The 25336-nt window shown below is 59.0% G+C and overlaps 3 protein-coding genes across 3 annotated transcripts; 2 read left to right on the plus strand and 1 right to left on the minus strand.

Annotated features, from left to right (window-relative positions):
• Positions 1–5397: 5397 nt before the first annotated feature.
• On the plus strand, positions 5398–9508 carry LOC130158265 (mucin-4-like). The gene is made up of 8 exons (XM_056358871.1): positions 5398–5503; positions 6096–6235; positions 6524–6688; positions 6967–7122; positions 7616–7746; positions 8605–8693; positions 9126–9305; positions 9489–9508. The coding sequence occupies exons 1-8, from the start codon at positions 5398–5400 to the stop codon at positions 9506–9508; spliced, it is 987 nt and encodes a 328-aa protein (XP_056214846.1).
• Positions 9509–9743: 235 nt separating this feature from the next.
• On the plus strand, positions 9744–11150 carry LOC130158447 (mucin-4-like). The gene is made up of 4 exons (XM_056359188.1): positions 9744–9884; positions 10102–10221; positions 10399–10443; positions 10586–11150. The coding sequence occupies exons 1-4, from the start codon at positions 9755–9757 to the stop codon at positions 10600–10602; spliced, it is 312 nt and encodes a 103-aa protein (XP_056215163.1). The 5' UTR covers positions 9744–9754; the 3' UTR covers positions 10603–11150.
• Positions 11151–11160: 10 nt separating this feature from the next.
• On the minus strand, positions 11161–25065 carry MUC4 (mucin 4, cell surface associated). Its single transcript, XM_056358873.1, has 29 exons — positions 24213–25065; positions 23067–23729; positions 22485–22988; positions 21996–22135; positions 21625–21789; positions 21388–21543; positions 21085–21215; positions 20766–20854; positions 20247–20423; positions 20002–20145; positions 19772–19891; positions 19356–19558; positions 18548–18626; positions 18109–18279; positions 17812–17913; positions 17368–17604; positions 16920–17054; positions 16637–16815; positions 16360–16519; positions 16173–16271; positions 15394–15576; positions 15229–15302; positions 14828–14892; positions 14348–14547; positions 13971–14139; positions 13711–13884; positions 12824–12861; positions 12638–12735; positions 11161–12413 (listed from the first exon to the last, which is right to left on the minus strand). The coding sequence occupies exons 1-29, from the start codon at positions 25063–25065 to the stop codon at positions 12357–12359; spliced, it is 5565 nt and encodes a 1854-aa protein (XP_056214848.1). The 3' UTR covers positions 11161–12356.
• Between the last annotated feature and the right edge of the window lie 271 nt (positions 25066–25336).

Consider the following 25336-nt stretch of genomic DNA (forward strand, 5'->3'; position numbering starts at 1 on the left):
GCCAAAGGGCCTTGGGTAAAGTGTGTTTAAATGTCCCTCAGACACTCAAAGCTGAAAAAAATGCAAGAACCCCACAGGCTCTGCACAAGTGCCTGTGCTCAGGGCTGTCCCACGGCAGCAAAGATCCACAGGTACCCCTCGGGCTATGAACGAGACTCACTGAGCCCCAGCTATTCCCAGTGGCCGAGTGGTACCATCCCCAGTGTAACTGGGCTGGCTTGCAGCAGCTGCCTTTGCCACTGTGCTTGCACCGGTATCTCTCCCTGGCCTGTGATGAGCTGTGTCCTGTCTCAGCCAGTGACTGCTGATGCTGGGGATGCAAAAGGTGCTGTACCCAAGACAGCTCAGGCTGTGCTCTTTGGCTTTTAAATCAGAACTTTGTAAGGCCATGGGAGGAGGCAGCAGGGTTTAAGAAGGGGTGGGAGCTTCCTGATGCTCACCTGGAGGAGACACACAGCTGAGCCTGGCAGGCTGCTGGCTCCAGCACCTGGCATAATGCTCCACTTTGTGCTTCTCTGCAGGGCTTGGGGCGGCTGCTGCTGTACCTGTCACTACTGAGGAGTCATTTGCTACTGGGACAGCTTCTTCCATCACAGCAGAGAATAAAGTGTCCAGTGCCTTGGTGATGGGCACTGCAGAGACGAGCACCACAGTGGCTGATGCTGAGAGAGTGGAGAGCATCCTCATGGGAAGCCCATCAAGCCCATCCTTCCCTCCTGGGGCTGAGCCTGATGTTTTGGTGACAGCAGCAAGTGAATACAGCCCTACAGTACCAACTTTGACAAATGTGACCAAGCCTCTTAACATGTCACAGGATATTGAGGGGGGTTCGGCTGCTCCCGCTGCAATCACAACTGCTGTCACCATCTCTGCACAGCACCCTGCCGTAACCCCAGAGGCAGAGTCTGATGTAACGAGAGCCGCTCCCGATTCCCCACTGGGGACCACCCCTCTTTTGGCAGATGTGAAGGAGGACATCCTCACGGCTGTGACCAGAGCAGCAGCAGCAGATGTAGACCCTACCGCTGACACCGGGTTCCTTCTCACCACCTCTCCACCGGTAACTGCCTGGGGGGCACAGCCAGCTGCTGGCAGCCCTGTGGATGCCAGTGTCACTGCGCCGCTGAGCCAAGGGCTGACCACAGCCACAGCAGTCGAGGAAGGTGTGACCCTGCCTGTGCATATCCAAAGCGAAGCCAGTGCCAACTCCTTGACCCCCAGCCCTGGTGCTGGGGGGCTGCTTACGACTCAGCAGGACACAGCGCTGAGCAGGGCTGTGGGCACCACCCCAGAGCCGGCAGGAGAAATGGCCCCAACTGCTGAGGAAAGTCCCTCAGCTTTGGTGCCTGGAGACAGGGAAGATGCAGTAAATGATGAATTCAGCACAGCTGGCTCATCCCACCCAACTCTGGAGAGCTCAACAGTGTCAGGAACAGTGGGAAACCCAGGAGAGCCCTCCCTCCTCCCTGGCCAGGCAGTACTGAGCCCAGCTGCTTCACTGGAACCAGCCAGCTATGTGGATGGTCAGGGAGCTCCTTGGGTGTCATCAGAGGCTCCTGGTTCAGCCCTGTCACCTGCAGCCAGTGAGGCACCCGCAGCACCTGAGGCAACAGAGGACTCTGCCACCTCACTGCTGGCCCCAAGAGTTCCCACTGATGCACAGAGTGACATGAATCCCCCAGTCCCAGCCACTGCACTGCCCACAGGGGACATGGGGGCTGTGGGCCTCACCAAACCATCCTTGCAGCCTGCTCCATGGCAGACGTCCACTGAGGAACAGCCACTGCCACTTGATGCTACTGTGCCATCCCCCATGGACACTCCCAGTGCTCCTGGGGCTGCTTACCCCCCTCCGGAGGCTGGGGCTGGCACCCTACCTGCAGCTGATGATGGGGCAGAGATGTTAGTGAGCCCACACCTCACTGCTGCACCAGAAGCACCCATGTCTCCATTTCTTGGGGGGTCACAGCCATGGGAGACAGCAGCTGGTGCTCCCCAGGGAGCCAACGGACTTGGCGCTGGCTGGAGTTCAGCTTCAGATGCCACCAGCCCAACATCTTTTGTACCCGATGGATTGGCATGGCCTGCTGCTGGGGTCCAGGGTCAGGGGGCCGAGGGTGCAGAGAACACAGCACAGGCAGGAGGTCCGGGGGATGGCAGTCCCTATCCAGATACACAGAGTGACATGAGTCCTTCAGCTTCCAGTGCTCAGCACGACTCTGCTAATGCCGGAGAGCTGCTGGCTGGAGCAACAGGGGCTTTGTCAAATGCCGAACTGTCACCTCCATCAGATCGTGGGGACAGAGCAGGAGCAGAAGCAGAATCAGCACTGGGACAAGTGTCTGGTCCCACACCTCCCAGCAGTGCTGGGCTGGAACCTGACCTCTCAGGGGCAGAAGGACAAGGGGACCTGCCTGGCAAATTCCCCAGCACTTCTGGTGCTGCTTACCCACCCGCAGGGGCTGCGGCCAACCCCGCGTCTGGGGCAGGGACAGCAGTGAACCCCAACCTCAGTGCTGCCCAGGGAGCACCCGTGTCTCCTTCCTTCGGGGGGTCACAGCCATGGGGGACGGCAGCTGGTGTTCCCCAGGGAGCAGGTCTCCCTGGAGCCAACGTACCAGGCACTGGCTTGCCTTCGGCGTGGGATGCCCCTGGCTCAGCAGCTTATGGACCAGCAGGACTCCCATCACCTGGCCTCGGGGACCAGCTTGACACAAACCTGGGGCTGCCAGCAGCAGAAGGGCATGGAGCCAGCACAGTGGAGCAGGCACTGGGAGGAGCAGGCAGTGGGACCGGGTCTGAGCCATCCCTGAGCTCCACTACAGGCAGTGGGATGGCAGCTGGCATGGATCAACTGCCTGGCGCAGGCTCCTCGTCTGGTCCTGCCTCTCCCAGTGGTGTGGCAGCAGGATCCTCTGTGTTAGAGGTTGACAGGGCAGGACGCATTCCAAACACAGCCCCTGACAGCCTGTCCCCTGCCTCTCTAGACAGAGAAACTGGCCCAGAGCTCACTCAAGTGCAGGGGACTGAGAGTGTGGGGGATGTGTCACAGTCAGGAAACCCAGAGAGTGGAAGTTCCTACATGGAGACAAGTCCTTCAGCCTCTAGTGTTCAGCAGGATCCCACTAACACCGGAGAGCTGCTGGCTGGAGCAACAGGGGCTTTGTCAAATGCCGAACTGTCACCTCCATCAGATCGTGGGGACGGAGCAGGAGCAGAAGCAGAATCAGCACTGGGACAAGTGTCTGGTCTCACACCTCCCAGCAGTGCTGGGCTGGAACCTGACCTCTCAGGGGCAGAAGGACAAGGGGACCTGCCTGGCAAATTCCCCAGCACTTCTGGTGCTGCTTACCCACCCGCAGGGGCTGCGGCCAGCCCCGCGTCTGGGGCAGGGACAGCAATGAACCCCAACCTCAGTGCTGCCCAGGGAGCACCCGTGTCTCCTTCCTTCGGGGGGTCACAGCCATGGGGGACGGCAGCTGGTGTTCCCCAGGGAGCAGGTCTCCCTGGAGCCGACGTACCAGGCACTGGCTTGCCTTCGGCGTGGGATGCCCCTGGCTCAGCAGCTTATGGACCAGCAGGACTCCCATCACCTGGCCTCGGGGACCACCTTGACACAAACTTGGGGCTGCCAGCAGCAGAAGGGCATGGAGCCAGCACAGTGGAGCAGGCACTGGGAGGAGCAGGCAGTGGGACCGGGTCTGAGCCATCCCTGAGCTCCACTACAGGCAGTGGGATGGCAGCTGGCATGGATCAACTGCCTGGCGCAGGCTCCTCGTCTGGTCCTGCCTCTCCCAGTGCTGTGGCTGCACCATCCTCTGTTTCAGATTCATCCAGCCCAAACACCCTCAGAGGAGCTGGTGGTGCTCCTGGAGCTCTGCAAAATTCCCTGGGTATTGGGCCTGGGGTCCCTCCTGGTGCAGGTGAAGGGGCAGATGAAATGGATGGCGATGGAGGAACCCCAGGGCAGTCCCAGGCCCCTGTCAGAGAGACACCAGCTGGTTCAGGAACCCCTGACGGAGAAATGGGAGCTGTGCTGCAGTCTGCACCTTCTTTCCCATCTACAGAGGGGTCTTCATCACCTGGGATGGGTGGCGAGACTGCTAGTGGAGCAATCCTTCCTGGAGCTGGTGGAGCTGGTGGTGGCTTGAGCACAGGCAGGGAGGCTGCTGGCCCTGAGGAACCCCCTGTGTCTGCCCCTGGCATCCAGAGTGGTGCCAATCTTGGACTTTCTGATGCAAAACTGAGACAAGTCAATGTGGTGGAGCTGCCTGGAGGAGCCTCAGCGAACGGGGGACCTTCCCCTGGTACCAGCCTGGGAGAGGGTGCAGGAAGCATCATACAGATCGTGTCAGGAGCGCTGGCCCCATCTACCCTCACCTCGCCCCAGGCGATGCAGCCCCTGGTCCCAGTGGCTCCAGATGGCAGTGGCATCTCCGACAGCACGGCCACCTCTCTGACTGCTTCTCTGCTTCTTCCTGGGCATGGGCTGAGCTCAGGGCAAGCACCCAACTCTGCCCCTGGCACCCAGAGTGGGAGCAAAACGCTGGTACCAGGGGCACAGGGTGGGCTGGGAGGAGATGCTGGAGGTGCTCAGACGTGGTCTCTTGAAGACGAGGTGGCTTCAGGGATGCCAGCACCTTTGGGAGAAGTGTCTCCCCATGCCTCCACATCCCCCAGTGGTTCCCTGGTGCTGCCTTCTGCTCCACAGAGTGAAAACCCATCCACCAGCCCCGAGCTTTCTGCTCCTCTTTCAGCACGTGAGTCAATAGCAGGGTCCTCTTCAGGGGGAAGGGGGCAGCTGGGGGCTGCCATGCCAGGGGGACCTGCCCTTCTCCTGCCTCCTTGTCAGCAAGGAAGACCCAGAGCCCCCTTGGGGAATGCTGACAGCCCCGTGCCCAGGGAAGTGAGTGCCATGCTTCCCAGAGCAATGACAGGGCGAGGGGACATGGCTCAGCTCCTTCCCAGTGTGACTGGAGCCGGAGCAGATGTGGAGACACCCACTCGCTCCCCACTCAGGGGGACCCCAGGGCTCCCTGGCCTTCCTCCTGCTGGGATTGCTGCTGGCAGCCCCAGATCAAAGACCCCAGGGCCAGGACCTGCTGGTGGCTCGTCATCTGCTGTCCTGCAGCCGTTCTTGGGCGGTGAGCTGGCCACCAGCCTGGCAAACAGACCCCCTGCCACGGGTGGGTCGAGCCTCTCTGCAACCTTCCCAGGCCAGGGGGCAGCACCGGGGGGGTCCCCAGCCAAAACACACCCAGCTGTGTCCTGCAGCCTGGCCACCACCGGCCCAGCCCCACCAGCCCCCCTCCTTGGGGGCAGGGAGGTGCTTCCCAGGGCAGGAGCAGCCACTGTCACCTCCCATGCATCGTCCCCCATGTTTCCAGCTCCGCCAGGATGGCCGGTGGCCACCCCAACCCCGCTGCCCGGCCCTGCAGGTATGTGATGCTTGTGGCGCAGCCCAGGCAGGAGGATCACGTCTGGCCTCCTGATGGACTGTCCTGTGGGACATTTGGTGGCCAGAGACCAAGGGGGCTCTTTGGGGGCAGTAGCCCTGGGGGAGGTGCACCGTGACAAGCTCCTGCACAAGTGTGCATTTTGGGCAGGCTGAGCCTGCCTTCAAGTATTATCCCATCAGCTGGAAAATCCATCCCCACCAAATGCTGTGTTTTATTTAAGAGACGTAAATAGGGAGATGGAGGCTGTAAACATCTCTAGAAAGAGTTGTGGGTGTTTGATTCTCTGCCATCCCCCTCCCACAGTCCTGTACAATGTTTTTCCTCTCCTAATGGTGGTCCTTCAGCATGGTGGTGCAACCAGGCTGGAGCAGGAGGGTATGCTGACCACAAAGGCCATCACAGCTGATTTAGGGCAGCTGCGTACATGAAGCAGAAAAAGGGGTAGGAGCAAGCTCCTGCAAGGGAAGGTGACATGCAGGGTGTCCCAGGCATCTATTGGCAGTGTCCCCCCATGTTCCTGTTGCCCATGCTGTGTGCCTTTGGGAAGCAAAATAATTTCAGCCCTTTGAGTTTTTGGCACAGACCAAAGGCTTTGCTGTAAGTGTGTTTTGGGGTTTGGTTTGTTTTCTTTTCCAGTTGCAGCTGCACCCCTCTATGGGTACGGGGCTCGGGAAAATGACCGGGAGTATGTGGAAAGGAAGGTGGATTTTAATTCTCCGCTTTTCAAGCCTGAGACTGGATTCCCATTTGGGAAAACCCTGCGCGACTCTCTCTACGTGAGTCTACCTTGGCTTGCTGTTGGGCATGTGGCCGTCCCCCAGAAACCTCGGGAGGCACCAGGGTCCAGGTGCCTGGGATGGGACCCTTCTGAGGGCAAATCAGCTGGGATGCTGCCGGGGTCTGTTTGCAGCAGGAGGTGACTTTGTGGCCCCTTTGGTGGTGGCGGGTGGTGGCCTTCCTTGGGCATCGCTCAGAGTGGGTTTGGAAATGGGAGGGCTGCCACCCCTGTGTCAGGGGCTCCCGTTGGTCCTGACCTCACCTGATGGAGGGATCCCTCTGCTCAGTTTACAGACAACGGACAAATCATTTTCCCAGCCTCAGATGACAGCATCTTCACATATCCCAACCCTCCTCCCGGTGGCTTCAACGGCCATGAGGAGGTTCCCATGATCGCTGTGTTTTGGGACAATGCTGACTTCTCCAGAGGCGTTGGCACCACCTATTACCAGGTGAGTGAAGCCACCCAGTTACATGGTGGCATGAAACTTTTGGTGATAAACTCATCACCTGTTCTATGGATGTCCCTTGAGATGTGTAACTGATGGACCCCACGAGCAGTGTTTCCCTTTTCTGGGTCAAATCTAAGAGCTGTTGGTCATGTGAGTGTCACCTCTTAAGTCACCCAGATCTTACCCAGACAGTCACAGCACTCCATGCGTGACCCCAGCATAGACCTGTCTTTGCCCTACTGGGAGCTAACAAAGCTGTGGGTGTACCCAACCTGCAGGAGTTCCTCACCCTCAACACGGCCAAGCCACCATTCGTCCGCGATGTGGAAGCAAAGGTTCGGCGGTACCTGAGGTCATCCTACTCCGCAGCCTGGACCCTGAAGATCACCTGGGAGAAGGCACCTGCCTACAGAGCACAGACTGACACCCGGAGGGTAAGGGACTGATGGAGCTTGAGCACTTGTTGAGTTGTCAAAAAAAACCCCTCAAGACCCATGGGCAAGCACCTTGTCTGTGCCTGAGAATAAGAAGCAGTTTTGTGAAAAAGGTCAGTCTTAAAAACTTTTACCAAAAAGAACTAGGCTGTGCCCATGTTTTGGTGGCTTTCAATTTTTTTGGGTGACATCTTTAGCTGAACTCTCCCTGCACTGTAAAATCTTTCACTTTAATGTGGTGGGAGTTTGTTGTGCACCAGAAACACTGCTCTTCAGGAGCATAAAACTGGGTGAATCTGAGGCTTCTCATGGAACAGCATCAAAGTAAAACTATCATATTTTCCATGTAAAATGTGAAGCAGCCCAGTCTGCATTCACCCTGTACACCAGGACCTCAGCCCCACCATTCCCCAGTGAGCACTGACCCACACCCTGAATTTTAAAGCAAACATCTTTGCTTGCTTTCTTACCTGTCTGTAATGCTTCTCCCCAGACGATCACGTATCAAGCTGTCCTGACCACTGATGGCTTCAGGTCCTATGTCCTGATGCTGTACCAGGATGGAGGCATGCGATGGGATTACACCAGGCTCGCTGCCACCAATGTGCTTATCGGCTATACCAGGTACAGCAGGCTCAGCACCCCTACTGCTGCCTCCTCTGAGCACTGGGCTGCATCCCACCCCTGGCTCCAGCTGGTTTAATCCTTCCCCCTGTGTCCCATGAAGTGCCCTGCAAGGATGAGGGCAGCCCAGAGGGGGTCTGCATACCCATATAGCCTAACATATGGGGGTCTCACAACCAAATTTGCCCCGTTAGTGGCTGGATCATGCTGCAGCATGCTGACTTGCTGGGCTGTGCTCATTGTAAGATCCACAGATCCCTCTGGGGTCCCAGGCCTGCAGCATCTTGGTGGTTTGGGTGGAAGGAGTGGGGAACAGGGGTTGTTTGCTGAACTTTGCACCAGTTGAAGGAAGGGATTTCTGCTGCTTGGCCGGAGCAGTTGCTTCCTGCTTCCTTACATTACGTCTTGCCCCATGCATGCTGTCTCCAGGGTTTGCTCATTAGCTGCTTGCTGCAGCTGGGTAAGGAAAAGGTGGTGGGGCCAGGAAGCGCAGGCGGCAGAGGCATGTGTGTGTGCTTGCCTGTGCATGACCGCTCGTGGGTTTCCGCTCCGGATTGCCCTGCAAGCTGCTGGAAACTGTGAAAGCTGCTCACAGGGGTCCTGAGATGTCTGTGGATTCAGCCCGTGATGCAGCAGGAGTGATTGCAGCACCCAAAACTAGCTGCACCTTGCAGAGAGGAGGCAGCAGGCTGGAGGAGCTGGTGCCTTTGCTTTCCTGCCCCTGGAGCTGTGATTTTGGTGCTGTGGGGTCCTGCCGGCTCCATATCAGGGCAGCTGAAGGGCAGGCTGGGACTGGGGCTGGGATAACAACACCCAGGAAAAGCAGCCCCTGATTCTTCCCCTTTCCTCTGCACACAGTGGGGATGGCTTTTACCGCAATGACGACCTGACTCGGAGACCTCCAGCTGCTAAATATCACCCTGACCAGTTCAGGGGCTACAACACAGGTAGTGCCACACAGCCAGGGCAGATTCACACAGCCCCTCGGGGGGTCGGGGAATGGTTGTGTGGGGAGGGGGACATTCCCAGAGGATGAAATCCATCACACTGCTGTGGCAAGGCTCTCACTGAGGCCAGGCTTTTCCCCCAAGCACAGAAAATACTTATCCTGGGTACCAGCTATGCCCTGGAGCTGAAACATCATTGATGTGTCCGTGGACCCTTTTTAATGCAATGGCTCTGTCCCAAGGCTTTCTTCTTTGGCAGGAGCCTCTCCCCCCATTTCTCTGCTACTGGGTAGCTGTTAAACGTGGGGTCCCACAGCTGGGGGTCAATCTGGGCTAAACTTCCAGCATCAGCATTTCTTGCCTCGAGCTGAAAGAGCCCCTGTGGTCCCCTTGGCCAGAGGTAAACAGCTAGTGGTTTCTCTCCCTGCTCAGACCTCCGCGGACTGTGGATTTACAAGCTGGAGAGCCGTGTGGGTGTCAACTACCGGCTGAAGTGCCTGGCGTGGACAGGGCGGCAGCAGGAGCCGTGGGCATGGAGCCAGGGCCTGCCCACCTGTCCCTGCTCCCTGCAGCAAGGGCAGCAGGACCCACGCTTCAAGAGCAGCCGTAGAGGCAAGTGGACACACTGCTTCCCCACCCTCCTCGTCCCTCAGCTGTCCCTCCCCACCTCCTCTGCAAGGGTGGCTGGGGTCCCTCCTGGCCTAGTGAGCAGGGGGACTCAAGGAAAATGAGGGGGGGTTGCCCTTCCCTGCAGAGATAGAAAAAGCAAGGGCTGACCTGTCCATGTCTTGGTAGCCTGGCTGGAGCTGGTCTAAACTGCATGGGGACAGTGGGGATGGACCCTCCCCAGCACCAGGGGCTCACGCTAGGGGACCACCTGGGTGGTCTCCATCAGTCCCTCCAAACCCCCATAGCACGGCGGGTGATGCGGTGGGAACAATGGATAACAAGGAGGCAGTGCCGGCCGTGCTGGCCGCCCTGGCGCAGGGATGCTGGCTGGGCAGAGCTGTGCCGAGGCTCACCGCCGCCCCGTTGCAGGCTGGTGGGCTGCCCGGGTGTCCATGCTGCACTCCGCCTTCCCCAACCAGCACGGCGCCGGCGTCCGCTGCCTGTACGACAGCCAGAGCCAGCTGATCGAGGGGCGGCAGGAGAGGTACTGGAGGTCCTCCAGGCAGGCATCGCCATACCGTGGTAAGCGCGGCCAGCCCTGGCATCCCCTGGCTGAGGCTGGCATTGCTGCAGCCTGTAAAGCATGTTAATCTCTGTGCCAGCCTGCTTCCTGATACGCTGCTGCCCTTGGAGGGAGCGTGAACTTGCCAAAAGTCAAGGCGAGCACCCTGCCTTCTCGGGGCCAGCCTGTCCCCCTCTCCTCTCCCCGTCATCCCCGTACTCTCCTTTTTGCCTCCAGACCAGGAGCTGAAGTTGTATGACTGGTGCTGTAATCAGGCGGGCAGTGCCCACCTCTGCGCCCGCTACACCGAGAAGAGACCGAAGATTGGCTGTGATGGATACCAGTCACCTGACACGGGTGGGTCTGCAGCCCATGTGTGCCAGGGTGATGCCGTCTTGATGCCCAGGACTGGGGAGGGGAATGTCCCAGCCACCCCATAGTTAAGGCAGCAAGAGCCCCAGGCAGATGAGGGATGGGGTTTGGGGTGCTCACGTGCACATGTAAGCTGATGCAGGGCTTTCTTGCAACCCTCAGCAGGTTCCTCGGAGGAGACAGAGAGTGACTCGGAGGAGCAGAGAGGTGAGCAGGATTGAGGGTCTCCTCCCCACTGGCCACTTCCCTCAGTCCCTGTCCCCCCATGTGGAAATTTCCCTGGGGCTTCCAGCTCACCCCAGGCCCCCAGGGAGAAGGTGGCTGAGCAATTCTCATTTCTTCTTTGCAGACGGAGAGCACGAGTAACTGGAGCATTACACACCTGCAGCAAGGTCTGGGCCATGGCTGATCATCTGAGTCCTTTGCTCCTGCTCATCTTGTGTCCCCCTGCTTCCCCCAGAACCCATCACTCCTGCCCACCATGCAGGGCGGCTCAGCTGAGCTCAGCTGCAGCTGAGAGGGTGCCCATGAGCACCTCCTTGCTGGCAGGGAGGTGGGCAGGTGCCCCCACTGCATACACCACCCCCTGTCCCCCCCCTACATCCCACTGTGCCTCCCATGCTGTGGGGTGAGGTTAGACCCCTGGCACTTGGGAAAAGGAGTTTTGCACTTCGCATTGGTTGACTATGGCCAAGCCCTGTGGTGCAGCAGGCTCCCTCCATGAGCTGGTCCTATCTTGTCCCTGACTTCTGACTCCCAGCCATCCCTCCCCAGGTGGTTCCCAGGCCCTGTGCCCAGGAGAAGGGGCAACTCTCTGGATCAAGCCAGTCAGCTTGACACCTCTGCTGGGGGTGTGAGGGCAAAACACAATCCCATGATCAAAAACGTTGGAAGAAAAATAATTTTTTTGTGTGTAAGAGAGCACCTGCCTTTCTTAAAAAAAAAAAATAATAATCATTGTCAAATCTTGTCTGTTCAATAAAGCCTCCAAGGGGTCTGAGCATTGCTGATCCTGCAGCAGCCCTGTCCTCTGCTAAACTGGGGTGGGAGGTGGTGGTGAGGGCAGGCTTGGATTGCAGGATGCCTCTGCCCTTGGAGTTGGTGCTGGTGCTGTGAGCGTACCGCCTGCAGCTAAGCCAGGCTCTAGGGCAGCGGGGCTGGACCTGGGGTCTGCTGGGATCTGAAACATCCTGCTTGGGTGAAGGGCTGTGGGCTTTGGGGGGGGTCACAGCCTGACCTGCATGATCTGAGCCACTGTGAGCAGTGCCTGGGGAGAACAGGAGAACAGCTTTGCAAGGGGAAGGAGGAGATGAAGCAACAAAAAAAGCTACATCCATCTTCTCTTTGGTCCTGTGGACAGGACCAGCAGAAAGCAGGGACTTGAGAGCTTGGTGATGGGGAAGCAGGGCTGGCACACAGGCACCATGAGGTGCAGGCAACTTAGCAGCATGCCATCATTTTTGTTATATTCTATTTTATTCCTAATTGTAGAGGAATGAAGCTGGGTTAATGAACATCAATAATATACAGCTGTGGGCTGGCTTCAGGGGCGGTGGGTTGGCTGATGAGGATAAGGTGCAGCTGTGGCTGTTCTGTTAAGTGGTTGAGAGCCAACGAAGAGAGAGCAGTCAAGGAAGAGAGAAGAGGAAGAAGCGTGCCCTGGGTGAGGAGAGACTAGGAGAAGGCAGCAGAGGGACTGGCGGTATGCTGTGGTGTGATGGTAAAAGACCTTGTTGCAGCTGGCTAGTTTGGAGAGTGCTGCAACACCTAATGGGTTATAATGGCTCATTGCCCGACCTGACTCTGCTATCCGTGGCTGTTCTGGGTCCAGTTACGTTGCACTAGAGCATACCCCAAAGCAGACATGCTCGGGGACTAGCTCGGTTGTCTCTTCAGGGGAAGGTGAAATCTTCTGGCTTTGGCCACTGAACATAAACCCACATTCTTCATTCAAAAAAGAGCACCTCCTCCAGAGCGGATCCTCCCACAACTGCAATAGACAGCTGCCTGTCCCCTGCCTCCATGCGGGTGCCATTGCCGGAGAGCCTGAGAGTGGCAGGGCCAGCAGCAGCACTGGGTCCTCCTGAGCCCAGAGGCGGTGGGGCAGGGCTGGTGGCAGGCTAGGGCTGCAGCGGGGGCTGGCTCGGGGGCCTGATGTGGGGTCTCTGGATCCTTATCTGTAAAGGAGGGACAGGCCATGCCGTGCTGTCAGGGCTGCATGGGCTCTGCTCTTTGCAACAAGCTCAGACAGTGGTGCAGACCCTAACGGCAGCCAAAGCATCCGTGATGCTCCAGGAGGAGGCACAGCTCCTGAGCGTCTTTGAGGCACAGGATCAGGACATCAGTTCCCAGCCTACAGCCCCCCACCCTCGCCCCTCGCAGGTACAACCCCTGGGCAGACCTGGACAGAGGGGTCAACGGCCTGGAGCTGTGGTTCCCAACACCTTTCCAGGGAGTGGGGGAGCGTGGGCTCTGCTCGCTCTCCTGCCATCATCAGAGCTGGAATGGGGAAGATGAGCAGAGCCTGAAGAAGACTGGGGTGAAGCAGAGCCAGGGTGGTGGTGGGGGATTGCAGGGATGTACTCACAGGACAAGGGCTGTGTCCTCCAGAAGGTCTCCTTGGCCCTGGGGGGGGGGGAAGCAAAAAGGGGACAACATGTTGGGGTGGGGATGGGAAAGCCCCTGTTTGGTCCTGTCCTGGTGCCTGGGTCGGATGGTAGAGGGGAGCAGTGACTGAGTGTGGGGGCAGGATGGGACAATGAGAGGAGGAAGAGCCCCAGTTCTTGGCACACACAATTTCTTGTCTTGCCACAAGTGCAAAGGAACAGCGGCGCTCCCCAGAGAGCTCTGGCACCAGGGCTGTCAGACAGCCAGCAGCAGGGGCAGGGGACAGCTCTGACCGGTGCAGAGGGGCTTGGGGCACTGAGATTCCCCTGAGCATGGATGCCATGCCGGGACCAAGGGCTGGGGAGGAGGGAAGGAGATGCTGGTGCTTCCACCCCAGCCTTGCACCTCGTCAGCCATCTGCTATGCCCCTGCTCTGCTGGAAGGCAAGGTCCAGTCCTGCAACCACCTTTTCCTTGCTCCAGACCAATGTGAATTGCAGCGGAAATAATTTGGGTGGTATTCAAATTATAATTAAATAGAAAGCCCATCTGCAACTGAGTGCTGGGTGGGATGATGAAGAAATGCAAATACTCCCTGACATGAGGGAAAAAGGGAAATTAATGTTCAACCCACTGACATTGCAGCCCTGAGCAGCAGGTGACTGGGAAAGGGGCTGGAAGATGCTAAAAGATCATCCAGCCCAGACCCTTCCCCAGGGCAGGCTCCCCCTGCCCAGGCCAGGTGGGTCCCACCAGTCGTGGGTCTTCCAGAGATGGATTTTCCACTAGTTTTTCTTCCTGACATCTAACCTTCTTCCCAGCCGCACCCACAGCACCCACCCCTGTGCAGGTCCAGCCCATGGCTCACCCCCGGTGCTGGCGGCGGCGCCTGCGGCAGAGGCACAAGGCCAGGCAAGCGGTGGTGAGCAGGAGGCAGAGCAGAGCCAGGGCTCCCAGCAAGATGCCGAGGAAGGCAGCGAGGCTGATGGCCAGCCGCTCGCACCGGGCACCAGCGGGGGAGAAGATGGAGAAGGGGAAGCAGCTGTGAATGGGGAGGGAGGAATGGTGATGCTGTGGGAAGAAGCGGCCATGCTGGGTGGCCTCATCCACCCCTAGCACTGCTGCTACCTGCAAGTGGGACCCTCAGGCAAGTGCTGGCACTGGCCGCCGTGCTGGCAGTAGCCGGTCTTGCAAGGGGAGATGCAGATGAAGCCGATGGTCCCTGTGTAGTGGAGCTGGTAGCCCTTGTAGCCGTACAGACCGCAGGGAAAATAGTACCTCAGCTCAGCCACTGTCACTTGGGGAGGGAAGGCATGGGTTCAGCCATGAGGTAGCATCCCCTTGATGCTTTCCTAGGTCTCCCTGAGATGGATCCATGCCCGGCATGTGGACTGCTGCTCACCCGCTTCCCCCCACGGGCACTACCCAAACCCCAGGGCACACAGATGATGGGGACAGTGGAGTACTCCTCGAGGCTCTCCAGCTTGGTGCTGGGAGAAACTCACGCTTCACCAGGTCGGTGATGTTGTCCTGGTGCAGGCGCTGGAAGAGGAGGTGTGCGCCCACCTCCCGTCGCCTCCGCCGGCTGTTGAAGGCAGCGGTGATGGCCCCCGGCAGCTCCTCGTTCAGGAACTGGATGATGGTGCTGCGGCTGTCATAGGCAAACTCGGACACTACCACGAAGGTGAAGCCATCGCTGTCTGTCCTGCAGGGAAAAGACCGGGCTGCTGGCAGAGCCTGCATCACAGCGTGGCCAAGCCTCCCCATGCCTCCATTTCCCCATTTGGAGGGTGGTAAAGAAAGGATGAGGCAGAAGGTGCCATGAGGCTTATGTCTCCAAGGGTTTATCAGCATCAGGGCTGGAAAAACAGACTCTGGGGTGGAGGAAAATGCCCTCTGTGTCCCAAAAACCCTGTGGCTCCATGCCTAACCCTGCCCCACTGGCTCCCTGGGCTGGGCACAGGGCTGCTCCACAATTGACTCACGTCTGGGTGACGTTGGTGTTGCTCTGGAAAGCCTTTACTTCAAGGGAGCCCAGGATGGCTGAGACCTGTCGGGGGAGGGGGGGGGAGGGGGGAGCAGGTTGGCATTAGGGGAGGGCAGGACTGCACCAGCACGGGGAGAGGCTGAAGGGCACCACAGGCACCGCAGTGGAGCTCCAAGGGCTGCTCTGGCCTTTTGCTCATGAGCCAGGGACCTGGCACACGGCCACGGCCACAGCTGGCATCATGTGGCTGGCACTGCCTCCCTCCAGCCCTGCGGATCCACTGGGGATCCCTGAGGATCCCACAGGAGGGGAGCACATGGAGGCACAGGCACCCCAAGCTGCCATGCTTCCTGAAGTGCCAGTGCATCCCCCTCCCCGAGGCCATCCCTGGTGACTTACGGTGCTGTTGACTTCCCCGACAGTGGCATTTCGCAGTGTCCTGACCAGCAGCTGAACACTTCTCCGAGGGAGATCTGCAGGGGAAGCCGCAGCCACGGCTCTGGCATCCCAGGGTTGGGGCAAGCAGGGTTGGGGTTCAGCCCCCACTGGGCACAAGGCACCTACCTGTGCTGGGCAGCGGCTGAAAATCCCCTCCTGCCACGAGGCAGCGCTGGTCGGTGAAAGCTGGGGGGCAGGTGCAGGTGGGGGTGCAGGAGATGGGGTGCAGATGGCAGCGTCCCCCGTTGTTGCAGTAGCCCTTGGGGCAGGAGCGGGAGCCACAGGTTGAGCCACAGCCTGGCCCCTCGCCTGCAGGATGGGAAGCTCAAGTCAGGTGGAGGGACAAGCCTGGCTGCAGGGGAAGAACCCCAGCACACTGATCCACCCCCAGCCTCTCTGTAATGACTTTAATCCAAGTTTTGTATTCTTTTTAATGTGTTAAGACTTTAGTATGAATTCACAGCCTCAAGGAAAAGCCCTGCATCCCCTCCTCCCAGCTGGAGCCTTTTGCCCTTATGAAATCCCAGCCTGCTGCATTAGAACAGGAACAAAACCCATCACCCCAACACTGCCACAGCCGTCTGAAAACAGGATTAGATTTTAGCCTCCCCCAACCTCCATATATGCATTGGAATTTTGACGGGATGAGATTTTTTTTTTTCTCGAAAAGAAAAATTGCACAGGAGAAATTTCCCTCCCCAGTGGATTAGTGAGATTTGTAGCCTGGGAGCATGAGGGGCAGCTGGACTCTGGTCCCCTCTGGTAAGGACAGCAAGGGCTTGGGCACAGAGCTCAGCCAGCTCCCGCTTCTCTCCGGCCAGTTTGGGTCCAACAGGAGCCCTCTTGCACTGAGGGCTGGGGGGTGATGGGGATGAGGACCATGCCTGCCAGAGTGCCGTACTCACCCTCCTCACCATCTGGGCAGGAGCAGGCATAGCTGCCCACCGTGTTGGTGCAGGTGGCATTCCCCAGGCACGCTGTCCCCTGCGCACACTCATCGATATCTGCTGAGGCAATGCAGCATGGCACCGGGAGCTGAGGCAATCCTGCAGGCACCCCGGGTTCCCAGTGGCCATGGTGAGCCCTTGTCACCTGAGCAGTGCCGCCCGTCACCGGTCAGGCCAGCAGGGCAGGGGCCACAGCCAGCGTGTGAGTCACAGCCCACGCCGGGGAAGCATCCCTGGGCACAGGGGTCTGGAGGATCCTGACAGAAGGGACCTGAGTAGCCGCCCTCGCACCTGCAGGCTGCCAGCTGTGGGAAGGGGATGGTGACACTGGCTTAGGGGACATGAGCAGGATGGGTGGGCAGAGAAGACAGCTGGCATGGGGACAGACACTGTGGCACCGGAGGAGCTTTCTGGCACACTACCTGCAGGGAGGACCCCCCGAGGGTGACGGTGTTGCTGTAGTCACACTCCTGGCTCCTACTGCAGTTGCAAAGGGTGAAGCGAAGCTGGAGGAGGGCAGAGAGGTTGTTGGATCCGACAGCCTCCAGGTTGATGGTGAGTGGGGCCATCCCACGGGGCTCCCACGTCAGGGTCCCGCTCTCTGCCAGGGGGAGAGGTGGGAGTTAGAGGAGGTGGCAGAGGAAAGGGCCTGGGTGGCTGGTACCCACCCATCCCATCCCAGCTGTCCCATCTCTCCTTCCTTACCCGATATGTTGAGCTCTGGCGAGAGGTGGGGGACAAAGTGTGCACCCACCCCCATGGCACGGTACTGCCTCCTGACCCTTTCTGTCCTGAAGGCAGTGAGCGATGGGTCACCAGTGATGACAGGAGGGAAGGCACCTGAGGAGAGAGCAGCCCAGCACACAGCTGGTTGTTTGCTACATGGCCTTGGCACCCCTAAGCTCTGAGTCCCTCCTGGTGAGGATAGGACACCAGGCACGTGCTGCCATGGCCACGCACTGGCAAGGACCTCATGTTGCACAGCATGATGACATCTCCCAGGCTTGGATACTAGCCAGTTGGGTAATGCAGCTCCAAGGCCTTGGTGACTTCTCTCCTGCTCACACGGAGCAAGAGAGCCCAGGGAGGGAGCAGGGCACTAACTGGTTTCCCAAGCCGTGCCCTCTTGAACATGGGGATCTGCTCCACTCACTGAGTACTGTCTTCTTCTGCTGAAAGTCGGCTGCGAGGCTCTGGGTGGCCAGGCCCAGGGCCATGTCCCCTGTGCTCAGGGAATCGTAGATGCACTCCTTGCTGCTGTGGCACTGAGAGGCTGCCAGCTGGTACTGGCTTTCATTCTCCTGCCGCAGCCAAGACAAGAAGATGGGTGTGAAGTTCAGTACTGGTGAGTCCATAGGCTGAGCAAACAAGCTGTGCTCTCCAGCAGCCCCTGCAAGAGAGCACACCATGGGTACGGCCTTGGGTTTTTAAGGTTTCTTATATTTTAGGGCTCATTTCCACAGAGCAGTGAGGAGACCAAAGGGCTTCCCTGGCATGACTTTTGCTCAGGCAAGTCTCTAAATGTCTCCAGCAAAAGCATGGCCGGAAGGTGCAGGAATAGGGGGATTGTCAAAGTGGATCCTGAGCCTGGACTTACAGGTCATCCCATAGCTGTAGATCTCCTCCTCACTGCTGTTCACAGGGATGCTTGTACCATTCGGCATCTGGAAGTCATCTACAGGGTCGTGGTCCCACACACCTGGTAAAGCATCACCAGAGGATTGGAGTCCCCCACGCTGGGGTTGACCTCCTCTCTGGTGCTGGCTGGTGTTTAGTTTAGACCCAGGGGTTGTCCCTACCCTCACAAGCACATTCCCCCAGCATTTTCCAGCCTGCTTTAGGGTGGGAAGGAGACTTTTCACCCCAGCTCGGCAGCGGTGCCAGAAATCCTCACCTAGGAGGCCCTTAGTGCTGTTGCGGTACCGATCAGGCAGGCTGCAGACCACGCTGAGGATCCCGGAGTTGGCTGAGATGGAGACGGCAATGGCCCCATCGAAGATGGCTGTGATGGAGGAGGTGTTGACCAGCAGGACACCAGGGCTGTAGTATACCTCGGCACTCATGTCTGCAGGAGAAGGAAAGCACAAGAAGGAGGGTCCACGCAAGGCTGGGATCTAAAATGATGCCCCTGAATTTGGGGAAGGGAGCACTCCACGTCCACCTCAGCTGCATCAGAGGCAGGGTGCAGGTGGGAGATGTTTGATGGAGCTCAGAATGGCTGCCCTTGTGCTGGGCAGGGCCGGTCCCCATGGGGTGGGGACACCCCTCCCTGCAAATACATTTAACATTGTCACCCCAGATACGTTTAACATTTAGCTGTACCTCCTGCTCACCTTGGGAATAGGAAAACTGGATGGTTTCATCATTCAGGAGGACTTGGATGTCACCCTGGCTCCCCAAGGTCCACTCAACCTGAAAATTATGGTGAATGTCCCAGTCAGCCTCTCTGCTCGTCCCTTCCTGCTGTCCCCACATGCTGGGGATGCTCAAGCTAAACCCTGTCATCCTCCAGCCCTGCTAGAGAGGCTCAGCCCCAGGGGCTGTGTTGGTGTGCTCTTCACCCCAGCAATACACAATACAGCAGCTTTGATGGCCGCACAGAAGAGGACAGCAAGGTGTCCCCCATCACTGCTGGCATGGGGCATGCACAGGCCACCGCCGCTGCTTGGCTGACCATGGCAGCATGGAGAGCTGTGCTGGTGGGCTCCAGCCCCTGAGCCCCCTCTTCATGCTGCTCAACAGCTGCTTCTGCTGACGCCAGGAGACTTTGCTTACTGAAACGGGTGTGGGGAGCAATTCTGCAAAGCAAGGAAATGTACGTGCTTGTGCTAATGTGTCCAGAGGAGAGCAGTGGTTAGGGCAAAGGGTGTGGGGCAACAACGGTAGAGCAGACCATGTTCCTGCAGAGCTCCAGGCCCTTGCTGGCCAGCTTGCTAAAGGTGTTAGAGGTGTGTTCCGTTTGTCTTAGTCCAACCCACCACTACTAACACTTTGCTAGGGTCATGGGAAGTGTCAGGAAGAGGAAGGGAGATGCTCCTCAAGTCCCAGCCACTTGTAGGTGATGTAGAGATGATGCCCAACCTGCCAGATGGGTCTCTCCCATTAGAAGCTCAAACTGATACCCAGGTCATTCCTACTCACTGTTGTGGTGGTGGCAGAGATGTACTTGGCAGCAAAGGCCACAAAGTTGGTGGCCTGGGCCGCGCCGGTCTGGGCCGTGCGCCCGTGCAGCATGAAGCTGGTCAGGGCATCACTGGCCAGCAGCAGGACAAAGTCCCCGAGCCCGTTGAAGGTGTAGGTGAGTCCATCCAGGGTGGTGATGTGGGGGTCCCCGAAGGCAACAGCTGGGGTCCAAAGGAGATGGAAGCGTGTTGGTGGGAGGGAGAAGAGCAAATGCTGGTGTCATTGCACAAAGGAGAGCAGCCCCCAGTGCTGCACTGGGCTCAGCAGTCCCCACTGGGATGCTGTGCATCCGTGGCTAATGCATAGGGTCGGCATACAGCCGTGCCATCCACCCAGTACCCTGGCACAGAGGAGACAGAGCCATGGGGACTCACCAGGAGTTGGTGGCACATATCCCTCGCAGCCAACCCGTGGTCTCTTCTCAGCAAACCTGGTGCAGAACTGGGGCTTCCCCACGCGCCGGCAGCACCAGTCGAATGCCTCCAGCTCCCTGTCTGCAGAGGAAGGTGCACAGGTGCTGGGGGGTGTTGGGGTCCCTGCTGCGCCTGCACAGCGCTCAGTGCTCGGGGTGTTTTAGGGCGAGGGAGCTCTGGTGCCCACTTACCAGCAGTGGGGTGGATGGGGAGGCTCCATGCTCTCTCCTGCCAGCCTTCAAGCAAGCTCCCGTCTTGATACAGGCACCGCACCCCGGCTCCAGCCGGGCTGGGGGATGCAGTGCGCAGCATCTTCATGGAGCCGTCCACTGGGCCTGAAATGGTGCGGGGGGGTCATGGCCACCCCCAGAGCAGGAGGGGACACCCTGCCATCCCCCCACCCCACGGCTGGCCCCGGGGGGGCGGCGTTTGGCACCTCTGCTCTGGCGGTAGCGGGGGTCCAGCTCTGCCTGGGGCTGGGCGCAGGGGCACGGCGGCAGCTGGCTGTTCCAGGCGCCTGGCGCTGGCTCCGCTTCCAGCCACGCCAGGCACCGCAGCCTGTAGTTCACCTGGGAGCGACTGTCCAGCCTGTATATCCACAGCCCACGCACGTCTAGGGGAGCAACCAGAGAACAGCACAGCTTGGCCGGGGTCTCGTCTTGCGCTGGGGCCGGGGGGGGGGGGGGGGGGGGGGGGGGCGGGGCGCGGATCCCGTGGGGACAATCGTCGGCAGCCGTTGACCTCACACGAGGTGTCCAGGCTCCCTCTAGAGCCAGCGTGGCTGTGGCAAGCCACAGCAGGACATGGGGCACCTGTGCTCTGCTCTTGGCGGCCAGCCCTTGCCCAGTGGCTTTGCTGGCCCATCACCTTGCAGGGATGTGTGCGAGGGATGCCAGCAGAGAGCACGCCACTCCCTCCATCCCCACCCACCCCAAGGGGTCCCCCAGTGCCGTACCGGTGCCAGCGCTGCTGTACTGGTCGGGTCGGTACTTGACAGCTGGTGGCTTTTGAGTCAGCTCGTTATTTTGGGCATAGCCATCACCACTGTGTGGAGAGAAGTTTTGGGGTCACCCTCCCAACACAACCCTCCTCCACTCCCCGTAGAGCAGCTGGGGTGGGAACTGCTGCGGTTTGCAGGAGAGGCAGTTTAAACAGGACAGGGATGCTCTGTGGGTGGGACCTGGGCTCTCCTGAGGATAATGTCTGTGATGCTCCCAACATAGTGCTGGGAGAAATTGCTGCTGTCCCAAAATGCAGCCACACATGCACAGCACCTGGAGAAGCCGATCAGCACGTTGCCTGCAGCCAGCTTGCTATAGTCCCACCGCATCCCGCCATCCTGGTAGAGCAGCAGGGCGAAGGAACGGTTCCCATCGGTGGTGAGGACCGCCTGGTAGGTACTTGTCTGGAGAAATCCAGGACACCCCCTTAGCACCCCCAAAGCCTCCCCAGCTCTCCCCACAGTGCAGACTGAAGTGGTGAGACCCAAAACAAGTTGTGGGAGACAAGCAGCCCAGCCCTGCCCCAGCTGTCACTGGTGGCAGTCCCCTCTATCACCTGGGTCCCCCACTGCTCACCTGAGAGTCATCCTGCTGGGACGGGTACGCTGGAGCTTTCTCCCATGTCACTTTCAAGGTCCATTTTGCTGCGTAGGAGGTTTTCAGATATTTCTCAATCTTTGCTTCCACGTCATGGACAAGGGGATCTTTAGTAGAGCTGAGGGTGGAGTACTCCTACCAGTTGGCAAGACAGAGGGTGAAATGGGTGAACTGGGAGCTGGGCTTTCCCAGGAGAACATCTTTGGTGACCCTGACCTGGTACCAGGTGGTGCCGACACCCTGAGAGAAATCTGCGTCATCCCAAAAGGCAGCCACCATCGGCAAACTCTCCTGGCCGCTGAAGCCCTGGGGAGGTGGGTTGGGGTTGGAGGGGACGTAGTTGTCAGTGGGTGGGAAAATGATCAGTCCGTTATCTGTAAACTAACCAAAATAATTCATTGTTTGCTGACATCCTAGGCAGCTCCTGGGATAGCTTTTAGCCTCCACGGGGAAGCAGAAATCAGCCATTTTAAATAGGAAAAAACCCAAAACATTCAGGTGAAATTTGGTTTCTGCTCCATTTCATGGGATTTTTTCTACCAAAGAGGCTGCACATTCCTCACATGTTCAGCAAGGGGGGAACTCACATAGAGAGCATCGTGCAGCGACTTTCCGAAGGGGAACCCAATCTCTGGCTTGAACAGGGGGGAGTTAAAATCCACCGTTCTCTGGACGCATTCTTGGTCCCTTCCCTCCATGCCGAAGGGGTAGAGTGAGGCTGCTGGTACTGACACAGGCAGGACATTAATCAAAAAGTGAAAAAAACATTAATGTCTACTCCATCCTTCCTGCAGCCAGGGTAAACTCACCTGTTTGCTGCCAGGATGCTGTGCCTGCACCCCACGCCCCCAACCAGACCAGCGCTCTGACAGACTGCAACCCATTTTTTAACCAGTTTTTAACTTGGAATAGGATGCTCTCAGATGTCCAGTTTCACCTTTCCCCATGAATCTGGCAGCCTGATGTGCAATGTAGATGAGTCTCCCCAGGCTGGGCTACACCCTCAGCCATCACAGTGCTTGGCTGGCTGACAACCCCCTCCTGCTCTTTGCTTGGAAAGAATAAAATCTACTTACTGATAAGCCCGTGGGTGGGTTGGGGCTCAGGGGCAGGATTTTTGTGGCTGGTGGTGGTGTGGGCAGGTGTGCTTGGTGCTGTGGCTGATCCCCTCTGAGAGCCAAAGGCAGAAACTGGGGTGGTAACAGGGCTGGTGGTGGCTGGTGGTGTGACCAGTGATGTGGTGCCTGGGGCTGGAAGAACTTCTGCCTCCTTGGCTGGGCTCACTGGGGTTGTAGGTGCAACAACCACAGTGCTGCCAAAAGCAATGGCTGCAGTGCTGCCTGCAGTGGTGCCTGTGGTGGTCCCTGCAGCGGTGCCTGTGGTGGTCCCTGCAGCGGTGCCTGTGGTGGTCCCTGCAGTGGTGGCCGTGGTGCTCCTTGCAGCAGTAGCTGTGGTGCTCCCTGCAGTGGTGACCATGGTGCTCCCTGCAGTGGTGGCGGTGGATCTCCTTGCAACAGTGGCTGTGATACTGCCTGTAGTGGTGCCTGTGGTGCTGCCTGCCACGGTGGCTGTGGTGCTCCCTGCAGCGATGCCTGTGGGGCTGCCTGCAGCGGTGGCTGTGGTGGTCCTGCCTGCAGTGGTGGCTGTGGTGGTCCTGCCTGCAGTGGTGGCCGTGGTGCTCCTTGCAGCAGTAGCTGTGGTGCTGCCTGCAGTGGTGCTTGTGGTGTTCTCTGCAGTGATGGCCATGGTGCTGCCTGCAGTGGAGGCTGTGGTGCTGCTTGCAGTGATGGCTGTGGTGCTGGCTGCAGCGGTGGCTGTGGTGCTCCTTGCAGCGGTGGCCATGGAGCTCCTTGCAGCAGCATCTGTGGTGCTGCCTGTGGTGGTGCTTGTGGTGTTCTCTGCAGCAGTGGCTGTGGTGGTCCCTGCAGTGATGGCCATGGTGCTACCTGCAGCGGTGGCTGTGGTGCTTCCTGCAGTGGTGGCCGTGGTGCTTCCTGCAGTGGTGGCCGTGGTGCTTCCTGCAGTGGTGGCCGTGGTGCTTCCTGCAGTGGTGGCCGTGGATCTCCTTGCAGCAGTGACTGTGATACTGCCTGTAGTGGTGCCTGTGGTGCTGCCTGCCACAGTGGCTGCGGTGCTCCCTGCAGTGATGCCTGTGGGGCTGCCTGCAGCGGTGGCTGTGGTGGTCCTGCCTGCAGTGGTGCTTGTCCTGTTCGCTGCAGTGATGGCCATGGTGCTGCCTGCAGTAGTGCCTGTGGTGCTCCTTGCAGTGGTGCCTGTGGTGCTGCCTGCAGTGGTACTTGTGGTGTTCCCTGCAGTGCTGCCTGCAGTGGTGGCTATGGTGCTGCCTGGTGTAGCAGCTGTGATGCTGCCTGCAGCAGTGCCTGTGGTGCTCCCTGCAGCAGTGGTCATGGTGCTGCCTGCAGCGGTGGCTGTGGTGTTCCCTGCAGCGGTGGCTGTGGTGCTGGCAGTGATGGCTGTGGTGCTGCCTGCAGTGGTGCCTGTGGTGCTCCCTGCAGCGGTGGCTGTGGTGTTCCTTGCAGTGGTGGCCATGGCGTTGCCAGCAGTGATGGCCGTGGTGCTGCCTGCAGTGGTGCCTGTGACGCTTCCTGCAGTGGTGGCCGTGGTGCTCCCAGCAGTGGTGGCTGTTTTCTTCCCCCAGGCAGGTGCCCCTAGAGATGTTCGGAAGCCAGGAGGTGACGTGCTCACAGGCTGTCCCATGGCATGGTTGCTGATGGCTGTGGGAGAAGTGATGCTTGTTGCTGGCTTGGGAGGGGTCTGCCTGGCTGCAGTGGTACTCCCGGCACCTGATGGGGACACAGTTGTAGTCTCCCACACGTGTGCATGGCCAACAGCCAGCGAGGAGACTGCAGCCGTGGTCTCATCCTCAGCAACCAGGCTGACAGCCCTCAAGCCGGGGTCGCGGGTGCTATCAGTGGCCTCAGGGTATGGCCTCATGGCGGCATGGGGGCTGCGTGGAGCAGAGGCACTGCTGAGACTGGCGTCACCTGCTCCCACTGCTGGACCATTGATGGTGATGCTGGGGGTGACAGAAGGTGCCACCACCACCAAATGGGTGTTCCCAGGGACAGGAGAGGAAATACTGACATCTGGCTCAGCAGTGCTGTGAGCGAGGCCAAGGTAAGGTGTCACAACCAGCTCTGGAGCTGTGGGTGACACCATACGCATGACAGCCACTGCTGTAGGTCTTTTGCTGCCTAGGGCAGAGCGTGCCGATGGGGTGGCATCACTGGTGCTTGGCTCAGCCGCTCCAGCCATAGGAGTGGGCAACCCCAGGAGCAGCTCTGCAGGCCCATTCTCTGTGGTGGGAGAAGCCATATCCATGTCCAGGTCCATGTCCAGGTCTGTGGTGGGCTTAGCAGTATGATAGCTGTGGTCCAATGCAGCTGCGCTTTGCTGAGCAGTGATGCTGGCTGTGGTGGTGGGTGGCACTGGTGGGGCTGTCCCGCTTTGCTGAGCAGTGATGCTGGCTGTGGTGGTGGGTGGCACTGGTGGGGCTGTCCCAAGGGTGGTGTCACTACTGTCAGGCATACCTGTTGTGGCACCCAACCTCGCGTTTTCAACCAGGGTTGAGCCTGGAGCTGTCCGTGTGACTCTGCCATCTTCTGCCGGCTGGGACTTGCCCCCACCTTTGTCCATGGCTGTGTTTTTAGGGAGAAGCAGTGTCACAGGCTGGGGTGTCTTGCCAGTGGTGGTGCTGAGGAGGTGGCTTGCCATAGCCTGTGCTGGGCTGGGCTTAGCCACGGCTGGTGGGGCTGAGCGACCACCCCTGGGAGCCAGGAGAGGCAGATCCGCTGTGGGCCTGGTTTCTGGAGCATCCGTCCCTTGGGCAGGTGGCTCTGGTGATGGCCCAGCAGTGACGATTACGTGGCTGGAAACTGGCCCTGCTGCACTGGCACCTGGGCTCTCC

The sequence above is a fragment of the Falco biarmicus genome, chromosome 13 (assembly GCF_023638135.1).
Source record: "Falco biarmicus isolate bFalBia1 chromosome 13, bFalBia1.pri, whole genome shotgun sequence".
NCBI lineage: Eukaryota > Metazoa > Chordata > Aves > Falconiformes > Falconidae > Falco > Falco biarmicus.

Bases quoted from the DNA above. Each gene is read 5' to 3' on its own strand.
- LOC130158265 (XM_056358871.1), top strand. From the start codon at position 5,398: ATGGCCGGTGGCCACCCCAACCCCGCTGCCCGGCCCTGCAGGTATGTG. The intron at 7,123-7,615 runs GTAAGGGACTGA...GCTTCTCCCCAG, and splicing joins CACAGACTGACACCCGGAGG to ACGATCACGTATCAAGCTGT. The intron at 9,306-9,488 runs GCAAGTGGACAC...ATGTCTTGGTAG, and splicing joins CTTCAAGAGCAGCCGTAGAG to CCTGGCTGGAGCTGGTCTAA.
- LOC130158447 (XM_056359188.1), top strand. From the start codon at position 9,755: ATGCTGCACTCCGCCTTCCCCAACCAGCACGGCGCCGGCGTCCGCTGC. The intron at 9,885-10,101 runs GTAAGCGCGGCC...TTTTGCCTCCAG, and splicing joins GCAGGCATCGCCATACCGTG to ACCAGGAGCTGAAGTTGTAT. The intron at 10,222-10,398 runs GTGGGTCTGCAG...TGCAACCCTCAG, and splicing joins ATACCAGTCACCTGACACGG to CAGGTTCCTCGGAGGAGACA.
- MUC4 (XM_056358873.1), bottom strand. From the start codon at position 25,065: ATGGACAAAGGTGGGGGCAAGTCCCAGCCGGCAGAAGATGGCAGAGTC. The intron at 22,136-22,484 runs GTAAGTAGATTT...TGCCTGTGTCAG, and splicing joins ACCCACCCACGGGCTTATCA to TACCAGCAGCCTCACTCTAC. The intron at 14,893-15,228 runs GTAAGTCACCAG...CTCCCCCGACAG, and splicing joins TCGGGGAAGTCAACAGCACC to GTCTCAGCCATCCTGGGCTC.